Source organism: Brienomyrus brachyistius, chromosome 23 (genome assembly GCF_023856365.1).
Source record: "Brienomyrus brachyistius isolate T26 chromosome 23, BBRACH_0.4, whole genome shotgun sequence".
Classification (NCBI taxonomy): Eukaryota; Metazoa; Chordata; class Actinopteri; order Osteoglossiformes; family Mormyridae; genus Brienomyrus; species Brienomyrus brachyistius.
In genome coordinates, this window is record NC_064555.1 from 16,687,205 (window position 1) to 16,713,364 (window position 26,160).

General features: G+C 49.0%; 1 protein-coding gene across 13 annotated transcripts; it reads left to right on the plus strand.

The window, feature by feature from the left end:
- Window positions 1-3,468: 3,468 nt before the first annotated feature.
- nfyc (nuclear transcription factor Y, gamma) lies at window positions 3,469-25,105 on the plus strand. Of its 13 annotated transcripts, none has more exons than XM_048993390.1 (12): window positions 7,841-8,042; window positions 10,562-10,644; window positions 13,417-13,523; window positions 15,453-15,524; window positions 15,905-16,018; window positions 17,825-17,920; window positions 18,650-18,823; window positions 21,663-21,734; window positions 22,386-22,535; window positions 22,869-22,976; window positions 23,332-23,391; window positions 24,082-25,105. In XM_048993390.1, the coding sequence occupies exons 3-12, from the start codon at window positions 13,425-13,427 to the stop codon at window positions 24,202-24,204; spliced, it is 1,068 nt and encodes a 355-aa protein (XP_048849347.1). In that variant the 5' UTR covers window positions 7,841-8,042; window positions 10,562-10,644; window positions 13,417-13,424; the 3' UTR covers window positions 24,205-25,105. The 13 variants fall into 13 exon arrangements, with proteins under 13 accessions (XP_048849349.1, XP_048849342.1, XP_048849353.1 ...); XM_048993389.1 differs by lacking the exon at window positions 10,562-10,644 and adding an exon at window positions 8,706-8,802 and having other exon boundaries at window positions 7,899-8,042; XM_048993392.1 differs by lacking the exons at window positions 7,841-8,042; window positions 10,562-10,644 and adding an exon at window positions 3,469-3,619 and having other exon boundaries at window positions 15,456-15,524.
- Window positions 25,106-26,160: the final 1,055 nt, after the last annotated feature.

Below are 26,160 nucleotides of genomic sequence, written 5' to 3' on the forward strand. Positions count from 1 at the left end.
AGCAACCCTCCAAGGGACACATGTTAACGTCAGCGGGCACCAGCTCAGCTTACAAAGATAAGAGACGTTTTCATGTCCATGTCATGGTCATAGGAGGCCTGTAGACAGCATAGGGCAGGGGTACATCCGGGTTGGGATGAGTGAGCACCAACTCACAATCACGGACCATGGGAAACTCAGAAACTAACTGTATGTCTTATGACTGCCCACACAACACTGGGGGAAGTCCACACAGACGGAGGTGGGATTCAGTGCCCTAAGCCAAGGGCAGTGGTGCAAACCAAATGTAGTCAGTTTAGGTCATATTTCGACTTGAAGGCAGAGTTGTGACCCATAAATGTCACATGGTCTGACAATAATTATCCTGCAGTTAGTGCCAGTGGTTTTGGGTTGGTACCATGGTGATGGGTCCATTCAGACGAATCGCCCTTCCCCCGATCGACAACTATTAACACCACTACCATCCCTCCAACTCTGTCTACTTTGTAGCACCACAGGTGCCCCCCCCCCATGAAAATCTTAGGCCAGCCCATGAGATCTGTTCTAGCTCCCACTCTGGGCAAAGGTATACAATATAAATACTCCCCCCCCCCAGCGTACAGATGATGTTTGTGTGGCGATATTTGTCAGGGCTGTGCGTGTTCTTGTGCAGAGCCTGGGTGTCGACTGCACGTCACAAGGGAGAAATGCCTGCTCTAAAAATAATCCCTGTTTGCATATGTTCTGTTCTCTGGGTCACCAGGCTGCAGACCCCAACGCTGTTAGTCTGTATTGTTCACAAGGCCTGGACAGAACAGACACTCACATGACCACTGACACAGTCACACGTGCATTCAAATTCTCTCTCTCTCTCTCTCTCTCTCTCACACACACACACACACACACACACACACACACACACACACACACACACACACACACACAAACCCTCACTGAGAAGCAGCTTCGTTTCACTACTGACAGAAACAGAGGAAGGGATCAGGAAATATCACACATTACATGTAGTATCTGTTTGCTTAGCCTTGGTGTGAGACGTTACTTTGCCTTCAGCTGGTTTGGCTCTAGCTATGGGCAGAATAGACAGTTGCCACGGGCCCCCAATTACCTGCATTGTGGAGGAAGTAAAACAATCAGTGTGGTGGGGGGTCCTGAAAAGGCAGAGCCGGCCCTAGACTGCAGTTAGAATGTCACGTTCTTTTATAATTTATAGCAAATGACTTCACTTCCAGATACAGCATATTAACAAATTTAGACTTTTACTGTAGCTTTAAAAAACATTGAATTGTGTGATTATATGGTTTCTCCTACAAGCACCCAAATCATTTTCTGAATGATATGCATTTCTGGACCATGAATAATCACCAGATTTCATGCAACGTACAAGAAATCTGACCTGCTGGGCTATTTCCTGGATCCACTCCACCATACCTATAAAAGTATTTTATACCTACTTGGAGACCTGTGCTTTATATGTAAAATTAATATTCGTAATAATTTTCAAATGCTCTGTTCATGATTGAATAATGGGTTCCGCTAAAATAATATATAGGTCTAATAAAATGATTAACAGTAACAGAACTTGTGATTAGCAACGGTTCAGACTATAACGTGTGTTATAAAGCACGATGCAAATTATTTTCCTTTGTAAACAAATGTGTGAAATTACATTAATGATGGTGACCACTGAGTTTTGCTGAACTGGGGGCATAATGTGTGCCATGACAGACAAAGCCAATGAACCAATTAGTAACAACGGGGAAATGCAAATTCTACGGTTTCCTGCTGCCAGAAACTCCAAACTAACACTGAGTGTTCAGAATTCCTTTGAAAGGCACCTTCTAGTATTGGGATGGGAATCCCCCACCCTCCTCCACCCTCCCCCACCCTACCCCACACATACGCGTACAATGGGACACTATGTACAGTGAAATAGTGTTCTCATATGTGTGGGAAACTGCATCTCACGTGTCCCCACTTATATGGGCCCCTTACATGGCACTGTATCATACTACACTGCATGACATGTTATCATGTAGGGGCGGCACTTCATAACGGTACCCTTTTCCACTGGAAGGGTACCCATAGGGGCCGCTTAGACCATTGTAAGGGCACTTTAAAGGGCACTGCATCACATTCTCTCCATTAGAATGACACTTCATAACGGCACCCTTTTCCACTGGAAGGGTACCCATAGGGGCCGCTTAGACCATTGTAAGAGCACTTTAAAGGGCACTGCATCACATTCTCTCCATTAGAATGACACTTCATAACGGCACCCTTTTCCACTGGAAGGGTACCCATAGGGGCCACTTGGACCATTGTACGGGCACTTTATAGGGCACTGCATCACATTCTCTCCATTAGAATGACACTTCATAACGGCACACTTTTCCACTGGAAGGGTATCCATATGGGCCACTTAGACCATTGTAAGAGCACTTTAAAGGGCACTGCATCACATTCCCTCCATTAGAAGGGCACTTTATAACGGCACCCTTTTCCACTGGAAGGGTACCCATAGGGGCCACTTAGACCATTGTAAGAGCACTTTAAAGGGCACTGCATCACATTCCCTCCATTAGAAGGGCACTTTATAATGGCACCCTTTTCCACTGGAAGGGTACCCATAGGGGCCACTTGGACCATTGTACGGGGACATTATAGGGCACTGCATCACATTCTCTCCATTAGAATGACACTTCATAACGGCAGTTATGAGTTAAACACCCACTCTTCTTCAACTGTTTTCCCATCTGATATACTCATTACATGTTTCACATTCACATAAATCACCTCAAATGTCACATGCACACTTATTTGTCAAACTGCATAGTCATGTCATTATATAAAAAGTACAGAGGGTGATCTCTGACTGCATACCCGTAAATTATCTGGTTAACTCAAAAAAGAATCACTTTTACTACTCAACCATCTGACTTTAGCACAGAAAACTGAGAAGTCTACCAATTTGTATTTGATCCTTAATCATGAAATTCATGTAGGTATTCATCGAAATATACAAAAAAAAACTTTCAGAATACCTAGTTGTGCCACCATTACTTTGAAGGCTGGTGCATCCTTTTTCATAGAAATGTTTACTGTATTGTACTTGTATGATATATTGTGTTTCAAACAGTTATTCTCTAGTATATGTATGGCTACATCACCGATTTCACACGCACTTCGTAAGAGGGGACATAAACAGGAGAACGCTCCTCGCCGGCATGTCAACGTCACCTATGTCAAATACTGCCATCTCCTGGTGAACGCTTCTATTTTTAAAAGCCGTATTCCCGTATACTGTTGATCTAATTTGTTTTTACCTGTTTGCAAAAAAAAAAAAGAAACAGCTGGTAATAACTCACAGCTACCCAGCTGGTAAATCGAACGGTGTTTTTACTGATGCTTCTATGAAATGTGCAGTGCATCAGAAAAGTAGATATTACTTAGCACAGCCATATTAGCAGCGTGCGCGTCTATGCGTCACCGCAACCCCATTTCCGCTTTGAGGGCGACTTGTCAAAGCTCGGGGGCCATCTTGTTTCCCGTTGCAGTTTAAATAAAATAAATAATAGGCTGAGCTGGACCTCACTACGAAATCGTAGCGAAAACAGAATCGGTGAGTATGCCCACGCATTCCTTTTGTCCATCCCCGTTCATGTGCATGTACAGACGCAAGTCTCATTATATCGCCGCATTTCGATCAGTTAAATATTTCTGTCCAATTGTCAATTGTTTTGGAAGATGAACGTAGGCGCCATTTCCCTCGCCGCTCTCTGAAGCGCTTATTGGTGGCCAGCGTTGGAGAGTAGAGGAAGTGAAGAAACTGTAGCGCTATGTCCGCCATGTTGGTTCTTTTTAAATGTAGGTTGTATTAGCTGTGGGAGCACTGGTAGAGCCCGAATGGCGTTAGTTTCAGAACGACCTGAACTCTAGAAACCTTGATTGGTGGAATCTGGTCCGAGGTTTGATTGGTCTGAAGGACAGATCCAAACTTAATCTTTATTGGTTAGAGCGCCTTTCCACAGCTTTTGCAAATGTTTTAGGGAAACTTGCTTTTGATTATCACCCTGTCTGTTGTTTCGGAGGATATATCCATTAATGCGGGGTGGCGGCACAAATAGCTTGCTGCAAGTGCCTAGCGCCTTTCCCAGCTGAAGCCTATCTCAAGCAGTGTATCATATCAGACGCCGCGTAAATAAACTTGCTCGTTTTAATACGAGGTAATTTGACTTTTTAAAAACATTAAAAGCTGTGCCTTTAATTGCGATATATGCTCTCGCTGTAAGCTCGTGTACTGCTCCTTTCACTCGCCAAAACTGGCTCCTGTCGGGATATCTTTTGTTTCCTCTGCTTTACCGAAGCTCGGTGTAACCTGCTGTTACGCTGCACTAAATCCCGTGAATATTGGTGCAGAGTAAAGCTGGCAGGCTTACGGCTACGGCCGTGTGACCCCAATGAACTTCGCCAGCTGTTACGCCGAGAAACGACTGGCTGACATGTGCGGGAGTGAAACTTAAAGGTGGCCTTTTCCCACACCACCCCGTCCTTTGTGGGTATTAACTCAGTGTTCGGTGCAGCAAACTTCATAGGTTTTAATGAAACGCCAATGGAATTTGGCGTATGTGGTTGAAGTAACACCAAGTTACCTTCGTTTTCCATGATGGAGCAACAAAGGGGAATTCGCCGGGAGGCGGGCGGGCGGTTTTATTTCTGTTATTGTGCTGTTATCAGGGGAAAGGTGACATATATATATATATATATATATATATGTCATAGGAGATTGCAGGGGGATGTCTGGTGGTTAAGGTGTGTATATGTGCTTGCATGTGGAATGCAGCGATAGTAATAATGCACAAAGCGCGCGCCGCACTGAGGGTTACGTTCACCGCGCGCTCCGACACGCGGCTATAATGCTGCACGTCGACAAGAAAATGCAACTTTGTTGTCTTCGCAGAGTCCGAGGGCATTATTGAACTATATATCATAGTAAAGGTCCCTGTATCCTCATACAGCCGTCAGAAGTTTCTCACACTAACACACAGACATTTCCAGGCAGTCTGTGCAAAAGCTGTGAACCTGCCATTATAAAATGTGGTCCAGAGCTGTAGGAGTTTTCTCTGGAATGACTTGTGTGACAAAGTAGCAGCTGAATAGAGACCAGAATGTACGAGGTGATCTCTGAATGAGTAATGTATTAATTTATTCTTTGCTGCTCTGCTACCCAATAATATTCCAAGTTGGTCTCTGAAGTTTCCTTTTGTCCGATGTGTTTATGCTATGCATTTTCTGTAAATTCAGTTTTATTCTCCACTCTTATGCTGTCCTTGACAAGCTGCATTCATTCTCCAGTGTGCTATATTCCCACATTTAGTTGCACCCTTTTTGCAGGCTTGTGAACTGATCCTTCATGGTCTATGTTTGCCCAGCTCAGTTAAAATGGCATTGAGAATGAGATTGATCATCCCGGGGTTTGTATACAGTGATGTCATTTTGGTTGTGATTCTTTTTGTTTTAGACTGTCCATTTCTGGTCAGCAGTAACACCGTGAGCTCACGTGAGCGTGGATTTGTGTGCTCTGTCAGTGCGGGGTGTTGCATAATCTGGGAAGAAGTTGGCTACCCGTCTATGAACTTGTGCTGTGTAATTTCACCTGAGAGGGAAAGTGTGCCCGTTTGTGTGGGGTGTTCGGCGTGCACATCTGTCTTCGCGCATCTGTTTCATCCTGTACCCTGTGGAGCGGGCACGCCTTCTGCGGGAAGGTGAGCCCGTCTATGCCGCCCTTGGCATCCGTCTTGGAGCTCTCCGAGAGGCTGAGTCCCGAAAGACGAATGGCCCCGCCACTCCCCCCCTCCCCCGCCGTCGTGGACACTCTGTCCGCTGTCGTCCTGTAATAATTAACCGGCGCGCTACCTGCATAACTACATACTTCCAAAATAGAAAGGGATCGTTTTGTTCTTTGCCTCTCTCCGGCTCCACCTCAGTGTTTCTACCCTCGTCTCGTTCATTTATCTCCTCCCTCTGTCTGTCTCTCTCTCTCTCTCCCCTCTGTCCATCCCTCCCTACTTTCTGTTTGTTGTGTGTGTGTGCTTTTTTTTTTTTTTTAAAGCAGGTTGCTGCATTTCTCCTTATTGGTCTGCCTCGGGGGGCAGGGTTTGAAGCCCACAGCCATTCTGCTTTTCTCTTTTTTCATTATTTGTTACTGGTTTTCCTCTTGTATAGTTGGGCATTTTGCAGAAGCACCTCAAGACATTGCCTTTGTGTGGCACCTAATCTGGCATGCTGATCTTCGCTTGAAGTCTATGGACATCCATGGACCTTTTCTCTCCCCTACACAGACTGGCTTTGTCTCCTGTACTTTAGCGGTGTGTCCTTAGCTCCCCGCCAATGGCCTCGCTGGCACGGTGTTGCCGTGACGCCTCTCTGTTCCCAGTCACGCTCAGCCTGTGGAATGTGTCCTCGATTCCTTGATCTCTTCAGGTGTTGTACAGACTTGGTGCAACATGACAAGCTTCCCTCAGGTTAAGTTTTAAGCGGATAATATAATGATTTTAATTGCTGGAAATTAATTTTCAGAAGGCTGTTAAAGCATGCCAACTTAATAAAGGTAGCAGAATATAAGCAAGAAGACACGAGAATGACAAAACTTTGGATACTGCTCTCGCGGTCATAGCGACTACTCCTCCCCTTTCTGAATTAGGCTGTCGTCGTTTTAGGGGCTGGAATCTTTGGCTTATGTTTTTCCTTGATATTCAGTGTTTCGCTATAAAGCAAAACACGAGAGAGTGAGTCATTATTACATTAATCTAGTGGTTTTTGCATTTCACCAACAGCAACAGTTTTAACTGTTACTACATTAGTACCATATATGTATAATATGTCTATATGTCTCTAGGCCCATAATGTGTGTGTTTATGTACAATCTTGCTATCCCTTTGGTATAACAGAAAGGTCATCAAGACCTAGAGATGTCCGGTACATTCAGACAGTTATAAAATTATGTTGTCACTGGGGATAACGTTTGCCAAATACACCATCTGTCCCTAATCGCCATAACATCACTCAGTGAACATCTCTACCTAGCTTTATGACTGACAGGCTGTAAAAAAATATGCCAGGTACAAATGTGGTTATAGTTTATTGCGGGTAAATATCTGATCCGATTCCTTTATTAAGGAATAAAAATATTTGTCCTCTAACTGAAGGGCATGATGAATTGACACAAACAAGCTGCTGTTCCTAATTGCAGTTGCAGGATTTTATTAATTTTGGCGTGTTGCTTTCGGTTGATGGTCAGCGCTGTTCGTGTTGGTTTCTTGGAGCTTCAGCATCGTGGTTCTTCTCAGACACTATTTTTTCTTTATTTTTTTGCCATCTGTGCGGAAGGTGACCGTACCTGAAGGTGAGAAGTCGCTGAGCTCCTGTAAATAATCCCACTGCTGAGATCCATCATAATACTAGTACACAAGCTGTTTTTTTTAGGATCGCTTTTTTGTTGTCGTAGTCCTTTAAAGGCTCCAGCTGAAATGAATGAAAATGTGGCGGTATCTGTGCTACTGACTGAAATGTTTTGACCAATCCGGTGATGCGAGAGTACGTGTGTTTTGAGGAAGATGAGGTGCGCGCGCGCGCGTCTCTGTGTGTGTGTGTGTGTGTGTGTGTGTGTGTGTGTGTGTGTGTGTGTGTGTGTGTGTGTGTGTGTGTGTGTGTGCGCGCGCGCGCGCGGAGCAATCTGATCCAGTGATCTGCTCGTCTTTGCTCTTTAAATCATGTGGCCACAACATGCTGCCTCTCGCTGAGGCTTCTACCAACCAGTCATGGCCAACGAGGCCATCTGCATCACGGCTGCGTCGTCCAATCAGCTGTGAGGAGGGGCGGGCCTTAGAGACATTTAGCTTGACATTGTAAATAAGCAGGGAACAGTTGTCAGAGAGCGTCCAGTTGTTTCCTATCTCTCCGTCTCACTATAGAGAATGACAAAGGAGCAGCAGGGGAGAGACGGCGGAGGCAGGCGCTTGCAGGCTCTGCTTCACCTTGCTGAGGTGCTTTATCATTTTTTATATATGTATTTTTTTAAACTTTTGCCTTTTTTTCTGCTCTCCTTTCTCTGTTTTCCTCTTTTCTCTGACTGACCCCTATCCTGCAGCTCAAGGTAACTTAAAACAGGAAGTTGGCTGCCGCTGAAGGCGAGGGGAGGGGGTTGGTGGGTGGAGAAAGGGGAGGAGTGGGAGGAGACAGTGTTGAGTGACACAAGGCATAGCCTGTTATAGGGTAGTGCCCTGCACCCTGATTGGTTGTGCAGCTGCTTGAGGGGCGGGACTTAGGCATCATGTAGCAGGCTGGATTGATAGCTTGTGAATGTTAAAGGGAAAGACTGTGGATTCTTTTTTATGTGTCTCGGACTCTTCTGAAGCCCAAGCTGCTGCCGCTTCACCTTTTCTCTGCCATTTTTCTTCTGTCCTCTCCCCCCCCCCCCCCCCCCCCCCCCCACCCATGGAGAGAGGTAGCTGAGGAGGGGGTCAGCCGAAAGGCAAGCGGCAGGGGTTGCTCGGACTATGTGGCTCGGACTGACTGGTCCCAAGAAGGGAAGTCGGGTAGAGGAGAAACAGGAGAGGGGTGTGTTTGGGGGGGGGGGCCGCTTGGTACTCACTATGGCTTCAAGCTTCCAAGGCAGCGCACTGTCTTTTGTCTGCTTCTGGGATCAGGCTGCGGAGGGGGGGGAGTGGAGTAAGGTGGAGGGACACTCTCCCTGCTGCCCCTGCGGTAAAGGAGACCTCCGGTGCATGCTGTGAAGGACACACGGTAAGTCTGGCTGCAGTTGGTTCCTTGGGGTGAGGGTGTTGGGGTGGTGGTTTGGGGGGGGGGGGGTATTGAGGCAGGATTGTCCGTGTTGGAATTTTCAACCCTGTCGTCCTTTCTGCTCTTGCCCCCCCCGTAATGAGTGTGAATGGGATGAGTAGGTCTCTCTTTCTGGGACAGCTTGGCCACTCCACACCCTCTGCTTTTCTCCTGGGGGGTAATCTGAGCTCAGCCCTGAGCCTCCCAGCCATCCTGCACAGTGGCGGGTCATCTGACGATCGCACATGCCCCTTCGTCTGTTCCCACCCCCCGCAGTGTGTTTTTTTTTTTTTTTTGTCAATATTTGCGATGGGGGAAACGGAGTGAGAGGTTAGTGAGCCGCCGGGTCCTGTTGCCTAAATGCCAGTTTGGGCACATGAGGCGACCCGTGCCAGGATGGGTGCCCTGTAGAGAGTCGCCTGACGTCCATGCTGCCACGTGCTTTTTTATGACAGGTGTGTACACGTGCACCTGACGTCTGAGTCCCCCCACCCTGCCTGTGCACGCCGGAGAAGGTAGTGGGTTCCACTGCGCCAAAGCTCGGCCATCCGGTCGGGAACAGTAGCTGTATCATCGGATATAGCCAGTGATAGTCCTAGGTCGACACATGGCGGCAAATGTCCCTGGGTGAGGGGGGGGGGCATGGGAGTTGTGCTTAGGCCGCCTCGTACTCTGTCCCCAGACTAATTGAAAGTTTCCATCTGTGCCATTAACAATATGGCGTGGCGACAAGAGACTGTCATGCTAAATATAGCACTGTGCTACAGTCCTAGCTGGCAAATCCCTGTACGCATCACTGTTTGCATAAGATTTGAATATAATTTGGACCACATACTGTACAGTGTGTTAAGGGCCACAAGAACGAAATGAACACAGAGTACTGTATGGCGCCCCCCCCGCTGTCCGCAGCTCTGGTTTTCTCTTGCTCTCTTTGTGCAGCATGTTAAGCTGATGGCTGCTTTGTTTTGGTTTCTGTCCGTCTCTCTGGCTCCCTCCGGCCTCTTTCGGCTGTATAATTTCCTCTCCCTCTGTGAGAGTGATGTCAGTGGTTGTGCATGGGACAGGATGAAGGTCGTAGGAGGGGGAGGATGACCCCATGATGGGGGGGGGGGGGATCTCGTTGAGGTTTAGCGACTGGTCCTGGAAAATATCAGCAAGGAATCCTGGGGCTCACAACATCTCCCCCCTCCAGTGACCTTGAGAGAAGAGTGACCTGGTGAGGGACCCAATTTCAAAGGTCGCAATGGCGGTTGAGTGCTACACGGGGTGGGGGGATGGCAGTGGGCAGTGGCTCATGCATTGCTGACTGCCGGTCCCATGGAAAGTAGGGAGTTTCTAGCTCAGTTAATCCGTAACGCGCTGCACGCCGCTGTTCCCGTTTGCCTGGGTAGATCATTAATGAGCACAATGAGCCAGTCTGTTTTGTGAGCTCCCCCCCCCCCCCCCCCCCCCTTTCCAGGCACTGAAGTGACACTCACCTTTTTTGTTTAGCTTTCTATGTCAGGTTACTCACCCCCTCAATAGATGTGATCGTGTGAGTTATGGCGGTAAACGTGTGTATAGTGTACCTTCTTTTTGTTTTTTTAGGTCTTCCTTCCTCTATGTAAAAAATTTGGGAAAAATAAGACATGGATCAGTTGGGAGCGCGTTCTCCTCGTGTGACGTGCCCGCTTCAGGCTCCCATCTGCTTCCCCATAGTTTTTCCTGTCTTAATTTCATACAGTAACGGAACAGACTCGTCATGTCAACAAAACTCTGAGTTTTAACCCCAAAGGTCTCCACTGACATTCTGCTGACGGAAGGAGTGTAAGTGCATCTCCGTGACGGAGGGACAGGCCTTGATGCATGCACCCCTCTCCTCGTATCAGTATTGCACCCCAGCCCTACACCTGAGACACGCCGTTCCCCAATCTGCCTATACGGTTTCACTCGTCAAAGTAACGCATGAGCATTTTGATAACACGCCTCTCCGTCTGCTGCCTGGCCAGCGCTGTGCTCTCTGCTGGCCGCTACGCATTGTCCACCGCCGATTCCTCCTGCTCCTGTCTTATCCGCTCCCATCTCCCGCACTCCGGCTGGGACAAAGGCTGGGTGAACGGCGCTCTGAAAGGGAAGGCAGAGGAGACAGAGACTGCCAGCGGCCATCTACCTGGCCGCCACACAAAGAGTGTTTTGTGCCGGTGTCCAGCGAGTGGACGCATCCGCCTGACCAGAAGGCTGGTGTCTGGGTTGGGTTTCACCAGGTCCCACTGCGAGGGTCACTGTTCCCAACCGGGCAGGTAGAATAATGGCTTTGCATGTAGCTATGTGGGCGAGAGAGAGGAAAACAGAGAGAGAGAGAGTGGCCCATCTCGCAAGTGCTGTGCATTGCCTCTCTTCGCTCGTCACCGAAGTTAGGTAAGTTTCCCACTGACTCTAGAATTAGCCAACAGCAATATAAGGAGGGTGATTAAATTATAGTGTCGTGCTAAAATAGTGAAAAGTATCCGTACTCCTAAGTGCTGCCGGATTCTCCGGCCCAGCGGTCCGGATGCCCCGATGCTCTCTACTCCCGTGCAAACACACGTTTGTGATCTGGTGATCAGGTGTTCTTCGGGGTTTTAGTGTGATTCATGGCGTCTAGCGACTGGGTGATCCTCCGAGGTGCATTTCGTCTGGCTTCAGGGCCACGGGATGGCCAGACCAAACCATTCAGAATAAACGATTGGTCCCGTTAGGCTGAGGCGAGGTTGTCCTCCAGGGTGCTCTTGAATTTAATGCTGAGCTAGTCGGCACATTTGTAACTAAAAGCTGCTCTGTGTGTGTGTGAGTTGGTCTTTTAATGTTTACAGCTTCTCCGTCGCTATCGTTGTCCGTGTTTATTGACATATCTGGCACTCTGAACTTTACTTTTTTTGTACTTACTCTGGTCTTTTCTAACAAATTCCTATTGTATATTTTTACGTTTGTTTTGCTCCAGATTACAACATTACTCACTGTCAAGAATTAGTGACACATTGTGGTAATGCGCACCATCGACGCAAAAATGACCCGCTAACTTGGACAGAGGGGGAGGTCACTGGGGTCAAAGGTCACATTGACACGTTCAGAGTTTCCTGACATGCTTGACGCATCGCTTATTTACCTTCCTCACCCGTCTCCCCAGCTGTGACAGTCCCCGCTCTACACTCACGGTAATCAGCCAGATGGCTTTTCTTAATAATACGTAGCAAATCTGCTAATTATCAGGGACTGACGTATCCAGTAGGAGGCGCCAGCCACTTGGCAATGCAGAAATTGTGCAGAGACCGGGGCTGGTTTTGAAAAGGCCGGTTGCCGCATATCACACTCCTGTGAGGTGCGACACACGGTCGCTTCGAGTTCTTGTTCCATGGAAGCCGTGCACCTTTTTGTACCTTCTTTCCCAGATATGATCTCGCTGCTTTGTGATTGGGTGGCTGTAGTATTAGCCGCTGTGAGATGCAGTTTGTCTGGAAGGACATCGAACACAGCCAGTGACAGTGACTCGGCAGTGCTGTTCAGGACATGCCTTTAGGGGGCGCTGTCTGGGTTGCCCTTCCACGCCGCTCCCATTCCGCTAGTTTCTGGTCCGCAGTACTTCTTGTCTCGCCTGTCCGCTTGCGTGCTGTCATCTTAATCCACTTTCTATATTGTTTCTGCTGCTTTTGTCTGTTTTTGTTTTCTGTTCAGTTTCGCTTCCCCCCCATTCCTGGCCCCCCCAAACACACACAGTCCTCTTCGGCTTGACTTTGTTTGTTTTCTCACCAATTGATTTTTTTTTCTTTTTCTACATCAAAAGCTGCCTGCTCTTCTGTTTTCTCCCCCTTTTTTCCCCCCTCTTATTGCCTCTGTCTCGCTCCCCCTCTCCTCTCCTGCACTCCTGCCTCTCCTCTTATCTGTCCCCTGCCAGTTTCTGTTCATCTCTCTCACTTCTCTGCTTTAGTCCCTAACTCTTGTCTCAGAGAGGTGGTGAGGTAGAGGTAGTGAAGGAGAGCTTCAGCAATGCAGGGTTCAGGTCGGGGCTTCGGCAGTGCAGGCTGGGACAGGCTGGCTGGAATTCCTGCCATGCCATAGTAATCAGGCGTTGGCTCTCACGTGTGTGCGCATGTGTGTGTGCACATGTGCGTGTGTGTGTTCTCCTTTGCTTGAATACAGCTTAAGAAAATGTCCCCAGATCATATCATCTGGAAAATGGATAATCGCGCGTGCGATAGGGAGGGTCACAATCAGCTTTATTGACACGCACATGCACAGCCAGATGAGGTAGCAGGCTCTCCTAGTGCAAGAACGGCACAAAGTGATAGTGTTAAAAAGAGCTTAGAATAAATAGCATGTAGTGTGACTGTCTGTAGCACGGCGTCGTACAGGCTGTGCCATAGATATTTAACACCAGAAAATATTTTTTTTTCTTTGGGGTTCATTCCGATTTTTGCCTGTTGTGTACTGATGTCTGTTTTTGCTGAAGAAATTGGCTTTAATCTTCTTCCTCAGGGGTCTAGCAGGCGGGTGGGATTCTAGAGCATTGGCCTGCGAGTTCTGGGGTGTGTGACTGTGTGTCTGACGTTCCCCCTCCCACAGGATCCAGCATGTCAGCGGAAAACTTTGCAGCTGCGAGCAGCGATGCCCAGCAGAGCTTGCAGTCCTTCTGGCCTCGCGTGATGGACGAGATCCGAAACCTCACTGTGGTACGTACCTCTGTGGCTCTCACGGGGCCAGCTGTCCTGGAGTGGGACACTTTTGTCACCCGGCTTCACCCCCCATCATCAAGGCACTGTTGCATCATTCTGGGGTCTATATCACGAAGTTGGCAAGATATCTTGTTGGATTTAAGGTAGTCCAGGCTAAATGTAAGTCAGCAAAGATGAAGTGCAGTTAACTTGTCAGATTTAAGGTACCCCAGTTTATCTACCAAGCCAACAAATCTCACATTGTGATACAGGGCCCCATGGTTCCCTTCTACACACACACACACACACACACACACACACACAGACACAAACAAATCCTGAATTTCAGAAGTGTACCCAAGCAACCCATCGGCTGCTCTGAGCTCGTTTCATAGGGTTTGACTTCCTCTGGGAACATGGCGTCCTGCTCTAGGGCCTAACGGCTTCTCCCGGGGACCACAACGCCACAGTCCCACAATCCCTACTGGCTCTGGCTTCTTCTCTGAAAGCAAGAGGCTGACCAGGCTGAGATTCAGCACGGCAGCAGGCTGCCAGATCACCCCCTTCAAGCTAATTAAGCTGTTAATGAGTTAATAAGTCATATGATTGGTAGTAGGACTGCACGATTTGGGGAAAATATCTAATCGCGATTTTTCTGACAGACATTGCGATTACGATTTGATTTGCGATTAAAAAATTTTATGTCAAGCTTCAGTTCAGTATTCAGTGTGTAGTAATTTTAAAACACATGATGCAGCATGAGATACCATCAATATTAACTGGTCTGTATTCCAATGCAAGGATGAGAATTTAAAGATGTGGTGTGTCAAGTTAAATAAAGTAATAATGAAAACAGTTTAATAATAACGCTGAATACACCCTAACAACAGTAGAACGGCCTTTTCCCACGCCACTGAACAAGCAAGAACTACTTCGGTGTCTGCAGCCCTTTCGTTTACTGTTATTTTCTATACAAATCAATTCAAGTGAAACAAAAAAATGTACGTGTTCAGGGTTGCAAACTATTTCTGACTCTCACGCAAGAAATCTTACGGCAAATCTATATTCCATTCTGAATTTAAAATTAGCTTCATCAAAAACGTTACGGCAGTTTGCAAACCCTACAGACTATTTACAAGGTAATAAAACTTACATACATGTAAATGTATGTACAGAACAGAGAACAGAAAATCTCACTCCATGCAGCTGACGAAAGTTGCCAACCCTGCATTTTATTTGAAATGAGATGTAAAATGCAGTTTTCGACTGAAGCGGCTTATCATTCCTTTGCTTTGTTACTCGGCCAAATACAAAACGAACGAATAAACATTATATGCTTCTCTTTTTGTATCTTTTCTAAATGAGACCGCATGCCCATATCCAACTGTAATAGCGATTAAAGCGATCTATTCTTTTAGTATTTATGTTAAAGCAAGGCTTTTATTTTAGATTAATCTTTGGAAATACTTAAATTAATAAGCACAAAAACATATGACATTCTGCTCCCGACATTACGTCTCACTCTGTCACAATTTGAGGTTGCCGCTCATAAAGTCTATGCTTTCGTTCGCCCCCTGGTGGTTGGCTGACTTTTGGTTGAGAAACTGCTTGATTTGATATGCAGCAGAGCCCGCTATTCAAATGTTAATATCGCCGACGATCCTAATTTAATTGTGGCAGCCAAAATCGTAATCGTGATTAAAATTCGATTAATTGTGCAGCCCTAATTGGTAGTAGACTATCGTCCCTAGATGACCACAAATACGTACTTTCATTTTCATCCTCATCCGCAGCTCCTTTCCCTGCCTATGCTTTGGTGTGGTGTAGCAGTAAGGTGCCCAGATCTGTGGGCTCCAGTAGAGGGTCTGAGTAGCACATGCTGCCCTGTGTGCGTTTGGTTTTTCCTTGGTGTGAGACGCTCCTTACCACCGCTCCCCTGTCTTCCAGAAGGATTTCCGCGTTCAGGAGCTGCCACTCGCCCGCATCAAGAAAATCATGAAGCTGGATGAGGATGTGAAGGTGGAGGCAATGGCCTGCAGGGGGTGCCGTTGGGGGGGTGGGGGGGTCACTAGAGTCCGCCTATGGCGGCACAGTTTTTCTGTGCCAGTCAATAATGGATGTTGATTATATTTTCTAAATCCAGCCACGGGCCGACCGGCTTTCCTCTAAATGGGCGGGGGGGGGTGGTTACTGTCACACAGCTTTCTTACTTGTAGGATGGGCCGGCGTGGGGGTGTTTTCAGGCCCCCAGCATTACAGGGTAGGATTTGCCCATAAGAATGAATGAAGAATCCCTACAATGGTATGAATATTAGTGTGTGTGTTTTTTTTTTTTTTTGCGCTGACCCCCACCCTCCCATGCGTGCCCCCCCTGCTGACCCCTGCCGTGTTTCCCTCAGATGATCAGTGCTGAGGCTCCGGTTTTGTTTGCCAAAGCCGCCCAGATCTTCATCACAGAGCTCACCCTGCGGGCCTGGATCCACACTGAGGATAACAAGCGGCGCACCCTGCAGGTGAGCGACCAGCCACCACCCCCCAGGTCGCCCCAGTGTCGCCGTGCAGATGCATTCCCTGCTCCCAGCCGGATCTCCCAGCAGCACCACTGTGACCCATTTTGCCCAATGCCATTTTGCTTCGGCTCACACTGCAGCTGTGGAGAGTGACATGGATCCCAAAACGGGCCGATGATGTGCATATTCTAAGGGAAGGTCCTCTGTGCTGCCACTTCTGCAAAATCCAGGAAGGAGGCTCGGACTTACACAGCCGCACATAGCTATGAATAATATATTTATTTTGTTCTGCTGATAGAGTGTTGGTAAATCCACTGCGAGCTCTGTTTCCAGGGGAGCACCATCACGGGATGTCGCTGCTACTATTATCTGCCTCGGGAACTCTTCTGTGGAACGTCGTGCGCGGAAAATTCAATCCGATTCTGGGACACGTGCAGATGCGTAGATTCCTGAACACTCTCGTCAAATCTCATATCACCTGCGCCACCATTACTGAGGACGTGTTTGCCTGCCGTCGCCCTGTCAGAGATACTGTAACGTGCTCCTGAATCCCGATACGCCACCGAGTCCAGCACCTTCTAAATCATTTAATGTTTAATGCTGAACGATGATCAGAGAGCAAACGTCTGCTTCTGATGAGCGGATCGCAGACTAAAGCCGTGAGCTTTCTATAAGTTAAATGTGGTTCCCGTTTATTTTCGGATTTCATTTTGCTAAACGGAAGAGACTCTCAGTGTCTGAGCGTCTCGTATGTCTGCGGCTGTTACTGTGATAACAAATGAGCTAATTAGGAATCCCAGTTTAACTGCAGTGGCAGCAGAGGCGGTATGATCTTGCTGCAGGCTCCCGTTTCGGCCTATGACATCCCTGTGTGTGGAGCGCTGTGGGAATGCTCCTGACGTCTGTCCCCGCCCAGCTGCGCTGTCCATCGCTCTCATCTTCAGCGAATCGACCGGCGTGAGCCCCGCTCTCGCACACGCATGTGCGTCCGGATCGCACCTGCTGGCCAGCGCCTATTGCGAAGGCCACGCGGCAGCCGGTGTCGTCACGACAACGCTCATCAATAGAGCAGCTGTGGACGTGACCCCTCAGCCACAAATATTAATCGCAGTGCCAAAAATAGGCATTACATGGAAAGGGGGGTGGGGGTAACTTTAGAGTCAATATCCTGTGGAAAATGCCATCCAGATGGGGGTGGGCAGTGGAAAAGGTGGAGGACAGGAATAGGGAAGGAGGTGCTATTTTGGTCTGATGGTGCCAATGTCGGGCTGGTTTAAAACAAAAAATCGGGGGGCCTGACTATTTCTCCAATGTCTGTCCCCCACCCCGTTAAGGTACAAAGTGTTATGCAGAGTTCCACAACAAAATAGATGCCGACAAGAAGTGGAAATGGCCTTTCTCTCTCTCTCTGTCTGTCTCTCTCTGCATACATACATACACACACACGCACATATATAACAAACCCTGTCTGCTCAGAAACGGGCACAGAAAGTTTGTGTGCTCAGCAGAAAAAATACAGTTGGTTAATGATTACAGTCAATCCGGTCTGATGCGAAGCACAAGGACCAGCAGAGGACCTTAGTGAGGCTTTTGTCTGACCTGAAGTAATTTAAACAATGCGGTAGAACACAAAGGAGGTGTCTCTGCTCTGTAACTGTCCCCTGCCATGCATTTTTATCCTACATTCAGTTATAGTTAGCTACCCAGTGGGTTACAGTGTGAGTATCTCTTGGATAGTTTGGGGCTGTTGGGAGGGGGGCTCATTGGCTGTATCTGATTGGCTATACCTCATCCTCTCCCCTCCTGTAGAGGAACGACATCGCCATGGCCATCACCAAATTTGACCAGTTCGACTTCCTGATCGATATTGTCCCCCGGGATGAACTGAAGCCCCCGAAACGGCAGGTAGGCCCCACGTCAGGTCCTCGAACTTAGTGCGTGTCTCCTGGAAGTGTGGAAAGGTCAGTCCAGCTGACCTTATGCAGTACCTGCACTGGGAGCTCAGGGGCACTGTAAACATCCTTGACTGGAAGCTGAGCGATAGCTGCCAGGGCTTTCAGTCGGATGTTTGCAGCGTCCGGCTCCCCATAACGACCACTGTGTGACTGTGACTGTTGCGGTGCTGTAGTAAGTAATTTCATAGCGATGGAATAATGATGTGAGAGACCCCGCTGGTCACTCGTGACCCCAGGCAGGCTGTAAGGATGGACGTTAGGGGTACCGAAGGAGCCGAAGAGCATGACACCCCCTGGCTGCGATGTCGCCAGTGCGCTCAGGCGTGTAAACATCCTACACTCTCAGCTGTGGCATGGCGGAGCTGGGAGAGGGCTGTTTACGCTCCTTGCCGCAGTGACCCTGCTTGTCGTGACTGTGACGTACCAAGCACGACGCCACTGGCCGTAGGGAACTTGCGATCCGCGAGCGCCTGGTTTGCGTGAGGGTCTTGCCTCGTGAACCGTACCCCCGGCGGCCATCGCAGGAGCTTCATAGGACTCCCAACATTACTTATTTATCCGTTGCTTCCCTATAGAATTTCCGAGTTGGAATAATTCATGTGGTTATAATGGACTGATCACCTTTTACCTTCTTTCTGTCTGCCTGCCTCGCTCGCTCCTGGTCCGCACACCCCCGCAGGAGGAGGTGCGCCAGTCTGTGGCCCCCGCCGAGCCGGTGCAGTACTACTTCACACTGGCCCAGCAGCCGGGCGCCGTGCAGGTGCAGAGTCAACAGCAAGGGCAGACGGCCACGCCCACCGCCACCACACTGCAGCCCGGCCAGATCATCATCGCTCAGCCGCCGCAGGGACAGGTAGCGCCTGCGGCCGCCTCCGTATCAGCATGTACGCTGTACCATGCATGCAGGAAAACACACGCGTGCGCATTAGCACATGGACCTCCAAAACCACGGCTCTAAACACGGGTGGTTCCGGTATCTCCTGCCTACCCTTTGCAGTCTCACAGGCTCTTACAGACACAACATTATAAATTAACCCCCCCTCCCCACCTCGCTCTGCCATCGCTCTCTGTGGTTGCTCCATTGTAAGGTCTTATCAGAGTTGCCCTTCGTCTCCGTATGCGACCATGTTTGTCTGTCTGTCCCTCTCTCTCACTTACTCTGCTGGTTGGTGTTCAGTAGACACAACGGTGTCTCTCTCTGCTGGGTTGTATTCAGTACTTTACAGCAGTGTGTTTACTGGTTGGTGTTCAATATGGGCAGCAGAGTTTCTCTTCACTCGGTGGTGTTCAGCATGGGCAGCAGAGGTTTGGCACCCTCCACTGATTGGTGTTCAGTATGGGCAGCAGTGTTTCTCTTCACTCTGTGGTGATCACCATGGGCAGCAGTGTCTGGCACCCTCCACTGGTTGGTGTTCAGTATGGGCAGCAGTGTCTGGCACCCTCCACCGGTTGGTGTTCAGTATGGGCAGCAGTGTTTCTCTTCACTCGGTGGTGTTTAGGTTTAGCATGGGCAGCAGTGTCTGGCACCCTCCACCAGTTGGTGTTCAGTACGGTCAGCCAGGTCTGACTCTTTTTGCTGGTTGGTGTTCAGTAAGGACTGCAGTGTCTGGCTCTCTCTGCTAGGTCGTGTTCAGGAAGGACTGCAGTGTCTGGCTCTCTCCTCTAGGTGATGTTCAGTAAGGACTGCAGTGTCTGGCTCTCTCTGCTAGGTCGTGTTCAGGAAGGACTGCAGTGTCTGGCTCTCTCCTCTAGGTGATGTTCAGTAAGGACTGCAGTGTCTGACTCTCTCCTCTAGGTGATGTTCAGGAAGGACTGCAGTGTCTGGCTCTCTCTGCTAGGTGGTGTTCAGTAAGGACTGCAGTGTCTGGCTCTCTCCTCTAGGTGGTGTTCAGTGCATGACACAGCCTTCCTTCCCTTTCTGCTACTGACTGCAGTGTCTCTAACAGTTGGATCTGAGGTGTGTGTGTGGTGTGTGTGTGTGTGTGTGTGTGTGTGGGGGGGGGGGTGTTCAGGGTTGCTGACTGTCAGAGTGTAGCACTGGGGCTGCTGCAGTTGCCTGTGTGCTCCCAGACCACGCTGATAGGGGGGGGCTCATCGCCGATGGATTGAGGTCCAGCCCATCATTCTGGCCAATATTCACTTGATATGTTTAATGTTGATAAATTATAAAGAAATAAATGTAGCACACAGAAGGAGAGAATTCACACCCGCTGGCGTCGCATGTTTTGCCAGCTGAAGTGGATCTGGGCAACTTAATCACTGAGTGAACATGCTGCTAAATGCATATTATAATGCATAATCATACATTTATTTTTTGGATTGCCATTTTAACCCCAGAGTTGTGAAATGCAGAGAGGGTGCAATGTGGGGCAGTGGGGGGACTTGGGAGAGAGGGGGCGCTGGAGTGCTCATGGCTTACTGCTGCGCCACACTGCCCTGCCCGCTTTGCCCGCCTGTGTCATGCGGAGTGTGTGTCCGTGTCTGTGTGCGCCCGCCTGTGTCATGCGGAGTGTGTGTCCGTGTCTGTGTGCGCCCGCCTGTGTCATGCGGAGTGTGTGTCCGTGTCTGTGTGCGCCCGCCTGTGTCATGCGGAGTGTGTGTCCGTGTCTGCGTGCGCCCGCCTGTGTCATGCGGAGTGTGTGTCCGTGTCTGTGTGCGCCCGCCTGTGTCATGCGGAGTGTGTGTCCGTGTCTGCGTGCGCCCGCCTGTGTCATGCGGAGTGTGTGTCCGTGTCTGTGTGTGCGCCCGCCTGTGTCATGCGGAGTGTGTGTCCGTGTCTGCGTGCGCCCGCCTGTGTCATGCGGAGTGTGTGTCCGTGTCTGTGTGTGCGCCCGCCTGTGTCATGCGGAGTGTGTGTCCGTGTCTGCGTGCGCCCGCCTGTGTCATGCGGAGTGTGTGTCCGTGTCTGTGTCATGCGGAGTCTGTGTCTGTGTGCGCGCCCTCAATATCACTTGCTCTGTATTGAGCTCCTCAACCTTCGTCTCAACGCCCTGTATCCCCTCCATGCCATTCAGCACTTTCACTGCTTATAAATGCCATTATTTGCATGGATGTCGGTACAAGGCCTGCCATCCGATAGTGGCCTCAGGCAGCGATGTTAGGATCCGCTGTCGTACCCCAGAGCGACTTCTTGGAAAGACCGTTTGAATTCTCTGTGTATCTTGCAGTGGCCGATGCACCCTACTATTCCGTGCTCTTCCCTACCATTTCATCATGTTTCTTGCCGTTTGTGTTAAATGTGCCATATTAGTCATTTCGCAGTGTAGTTTCATTTCAATTGCTTTTTTATTTGTAGTAAAAATGTCCTAATTGTCTGTAGAATTCTCCCCAGTCTGAAACAGGGGTCCACATTCACTGTACAGCAAGTGAAAGTGTGGATAAGCTAAGCACAGTGATTCCAAAGCCTGTTCGAGCCCTGCACTGTCTCCTCAGTGTCTACCCTGTTAGAATGGCACGCTTTTCAATACAGTGCAGCCCTTGCCATAGCCATCGTGCTCAGCTGGGTCCACGCATCGTGACATCATCCCCAATACTGGCTTGGCCCGTGTACCGTGAGGTTACATCCAAGCTGCAGTTTCCATGCTGCCTCTGTCTGTCTGTGTGCGATGCATGTGCTGGCTGTCAAGTAAAGCTCTTGCGCTCTCTCTCTCTCTCTCCCCCCTCTCTCGCTTTTGGCACGTGTCCCTCCCCAGGTGTTGCAGGGGACCACCATGCAGCAGCTCCAGCAAGTACAGGTAGCCCAGTCACAGGCCACGCCCATCACGGTAAACCCCTCACAGACATGGCCCCCTTCTTCCCAACATGCCACTCCCACTTCAGTCCTCTCCAGTGTTACCAGTGAGGAGAGGGTGATGCTGAAGGTCCTACATCACACCGGAAAACAATAAAAGGCAACGTATTACACACCCTGCCATCGCTGTGGCCAGCTGTGTTTTAGAGTAGTTCAGCCACCCCCCCAGTTCTGAAAACCCCCGACGACTGCTCAGGCTTTAATGTGACTTCATGCTCAGCCCTTGCTGGGGGCAGGGGGGGTCATCAGTGTGTTTGTGAGGAGCCTAATCTCCCCAGGTCATTGTCGCTACACTGCAGTTACAAGAGGTCTTACTCTGCAGCCCAGTAATTAATTAAGTCCTGTATCCAGTGACATTCTCAGAAGGTACCGGATCGTCTGTCCCTGTTCCGTGACCGGGCCAGTGCTGGGTCACAGGCAAATCAAGGTGTTTGGTTTTCCCCCTCCCACATTGGTGTTATTTCCTCTGCATGTTTTGGATTTCATGTGCGCTGTCCAAGCTGGGGGATGTCAGCCAGGGAAGGCAGAGCTCAGCGCGGACGCCCCCGCGGCCCCAGTGTGTGATGGTCATGCCTATATCACTCCCACCTCTTTGTGTCCCCACCCCTGTTCCCGCTCTACCCAGAGTGCACCGGTAACGATGCAGGTGGGAGAGGGACAGCAAGTGCAGATTGTGCAGGCAGCACAAGGGCAGGCGACTGCGCAGCCGGCCGGGCAGACAATGCAAGTCATGCAGCAGATCATCACCAACACTGGGGAGATCCAGCAGATTCCGGTGAGGGGGGCCAGGGGGTTGGAGGGTGGGGGAATAAAGCAATGAGTGACGGCAACTATTTTTCCCGCAATCACTGGCTTTTAAATAGGTTAAACAAACGTGTAAAGCAGTGGATTAGTTTGGCACCGTTTTGGTTCAAAGATTTTTTTTCTCCAATCCGTCATTCCCTTTGAGAAATCTGAACAGCTAGCCTGACATAAATGTTTCTGCCACGGTTTGTTGTACTATAGTTTCTATCATTCCAGGGATTTAGTACATTTAGGGCCCTCATTTCCAGACAGCTCCCCTATTGCGCACTTAATTTTGTCTCCCCCTGGTGGCACTGTGCTGCAGGTGCAGCTGAACACTGGCCAGCTGCAGTACATCCGTCTGGCCCAGCCGGTTTCTGGCACGCAGGTCGTCCAAGGACAGATCCAGACGCTGGCCACCAACGCCCAGCAGGTGAGGCACACGAGTGCAGGTCTGCTGAGGATACCATCTGCCACCTCTGAATGCATTTCAAAGTGTTTGAATAAATCCTTCAGTGTTGCTGTCGCCCCGTAACACCGTGTCTGTAGATCACAAGTGCTTTGTTTTTGTTTTGCAGTCGGTGGACATTTTTGCATAGAAATTTAGGTCACTTTTTTCTTTAAGGTGTCACAGATACTGCTATATGCTTCCCCTTTGCAGCAGACATTAAACAGCTTGGTATAGCCCGTGGCTTCTGGGCCACAAACACTGTGTCTTCTGTGCTGTCCCTGGGCTGGGGGGGTCCCTGTGATGCTTTTGTGACCTGTTTGTGTCCCCCCCCCCCCAGATCACGCAGACAGAGGTGCAGCCGGGACAGCAACAGTTTAACCAGTTCACAGATGGCCAGGTAAGGCAAAGCTGAGACCGTGGGGGGGGCATGAAGTCATCTGTTTGCTCTTGAAAAACTCAGATACAATCTTTGATTTAGAACACCATGGATATAATTCAGGTTTACTATTAATAAAGTTTGAAGTTAATTATATGTGGGTAAATTGTTTGTGATTGTTCATCACTGCATTCGTAATGATGCTCCAGATGTGGCCTGAGTATGACCCTGGATGCCCCCCCCCCCCCCCATCTCATGGCCCATGCTTCTAACATTAGCCATTTACTCAGAGCTATAACAATGCCTCCCCCCCCCCCCCCCCCTCCGCTCCAAACCCTCTCCTGTCAATCTGTGTTCCCTCCTCAAATCCCAGTCATCATCCCTTACATTAGGGAAGGTGGCTGCATGATTGACAGCAGGAGCGGGGGGCAGGGTGCCGCTATGCCGCTAAAAATAATCCTAAATTCGAGGAGGTGTGTGTGTGTGTGTGTGTGCGTGTGTGTGTACCCCTGTACCCTTCAAACACAGTTACTTGCCCCCAATCGGAGCTGCCTTGTCCGTCTGTAATCGATCTAATGTGGGATCAATCCATCCCTGCATCCGGCGCCCTGGACCGCTGCACTGAGCTCATTCTGACGCCCTCCTCCTCTTCCTCCTGTGGGAATGCCAGTCGGGGGTGTTCATCAGAGCCTCTTTCCTCTGCCTCCGCAGCAGCTCTACCAGATCCAGCAGGTGACCATGCCGGCGGGACAGGACCTCACGCAGCCCATGTTCATCCAGCCCACCAGCCAGACGGCGGACGGCCAGGTGACCGCGCAAGTTAGCGCCGACTGAAGCCCCTCCCAGTGACCGGAGATTACCCGCAGCGCAATAACACACTGGTCTGAACCCCCACCTCATAGACCAAAGCCTGCTCATCCGAGTCCAGCTCAGATCTGCTCCCAGCTTCTTAGCCACCCCCACCCCCCCCACCTGTGTTTGGTCAGTGTCTTTTTCCTCTTCTATCTGCGATCCCTTTGGCTGTTGACTTCCGTGAGTCCACCTGTCTCCATCGGAGTGTACAGACGTACCATGCCAACTGTCATGCTTCCATTTTATTGTTATAAAGCGATTGAGCCATAAATGTGATTTGAAAAAACAAAACAAGGAGCATTGTAAATTCCACTGTGAGATTCACTGTGATTCTTAAGACATCACTTGTGTTCCCATTGTTTACACTACCTAATGTGCAGGATAAGCCTGGTCTCATGGAGGTCTGCATAGTGTGTGTGTGTAAGTGTGTGTGCGTTCAGAGCGCTACATCTTAAAGATCTTTCTGCGTTTGACTTTGTGCCGGCAAAACCTCCCTCTGGACCAGGTAGCAGATCAGGAATACTGCCGTCCATCCTGGAGGCATCCCCGTCTCTCATCTCATTCTCTCTCTGTCTCGCTTTCCTGCTCCCTCCCGAGTTGTGCAAAAACACAGCCTGTCCAGGAACAACGTTTTTATACCATCGATTCATTTATAAGAATTCATAAGTGTAACGTAGTTATTTTTTTCTTAGTATTGTAATTTTCCCCGAAATTTATTTGCCCTTATTGTATGACGACTATTGATCTTGTTGTTTTGCATGTAGTTAAAACAGCCAGCATGATATGCAATAGATAGGTACCGATATTTTTTGTGGTTAATTTTTGTAAGCAAAGTTTTGTTGTGAAAAAAAAAACGAAATAAATAATAAAAATGTCGACATTTCTTGATTTGTGGCTTTGTCCGGTATGTGTAATGTGTTGTAAACCCTTGTGTAAATTGGGTACTTTTAGGACGGGTGTTTTCAGCCTGGGGTCGTATCATCTGGGTAAAATAACCCTAGAGATGGGTACGGGGCACCCCTCCGCTCTTGGGGGTCTCTGTTATGAAGGTCACCCTGCGCGTGGAGCCTTTCTGGGATCAGCTATAGTCCCAGCCCCCCCCCCCCCCCCCCCGTAAGCAGGATGATCATTTGGAAAGTGGATGGACAAATATTGTTCCGTAGCCTTCATTTGCGTGTCAGTATCGCTGTTCGTTTTTGTGTACGACTAAGAATCTATTTTAGGTTGCTCATTATTTATTCCGTGAACATTAAAATATTAATGCTGCTCTCTGGCAGTAATTGTATTTGTTTATATATAAGGAGAATGAACATTGCATGTATATAATATGAGACAAATATAGACATTTCCTTGCTTTTCAGAGTCTAAAGCAATTGTTCAACGTGCCACAGTTTTCCCGAATTTGAATTTGGCATGACATTAAATGCGCTATTCAGCTTTCCACAAAGCGTTTTCGTTCGTCGGCATGTAGGTCATAATACAAGTCTTGCATCACTTTGTTCTGCTTTTGCAGGGCAAACAACAGCGGTAGTCTCCAAACTACCTGGGATTCTATAACTGGAGTTTTGCGCCAGGACTGGGGAGGTAGATTCAGCCGAAGGGTTTTCACAGCCGTAGCTGATACCGGTGTTGGCTGATGGAAATACGCCCCCATTTTCAGTAACCTCTTCTTTACTTGCCAGTCTATTGCAATGCTGACAAAAATAGCCTGGATACATACAGTATATAGCATTCCCGGTCAAAACCAAGGGCAATTAAATCTATGGACCATCACTTAGACATATATGTAAAGTGAAGGCCATTAGCCGTCATAGATACGCCGGAGCAGTATGAACAGTAAGTCTATATGGACGAGACAGGAGTTCAAAGAGGGATCATATAGACAAGCTGCCGGGGGAGAGATGCCGTCCCATTCTAAATGACGGCGCTTTCTGACAA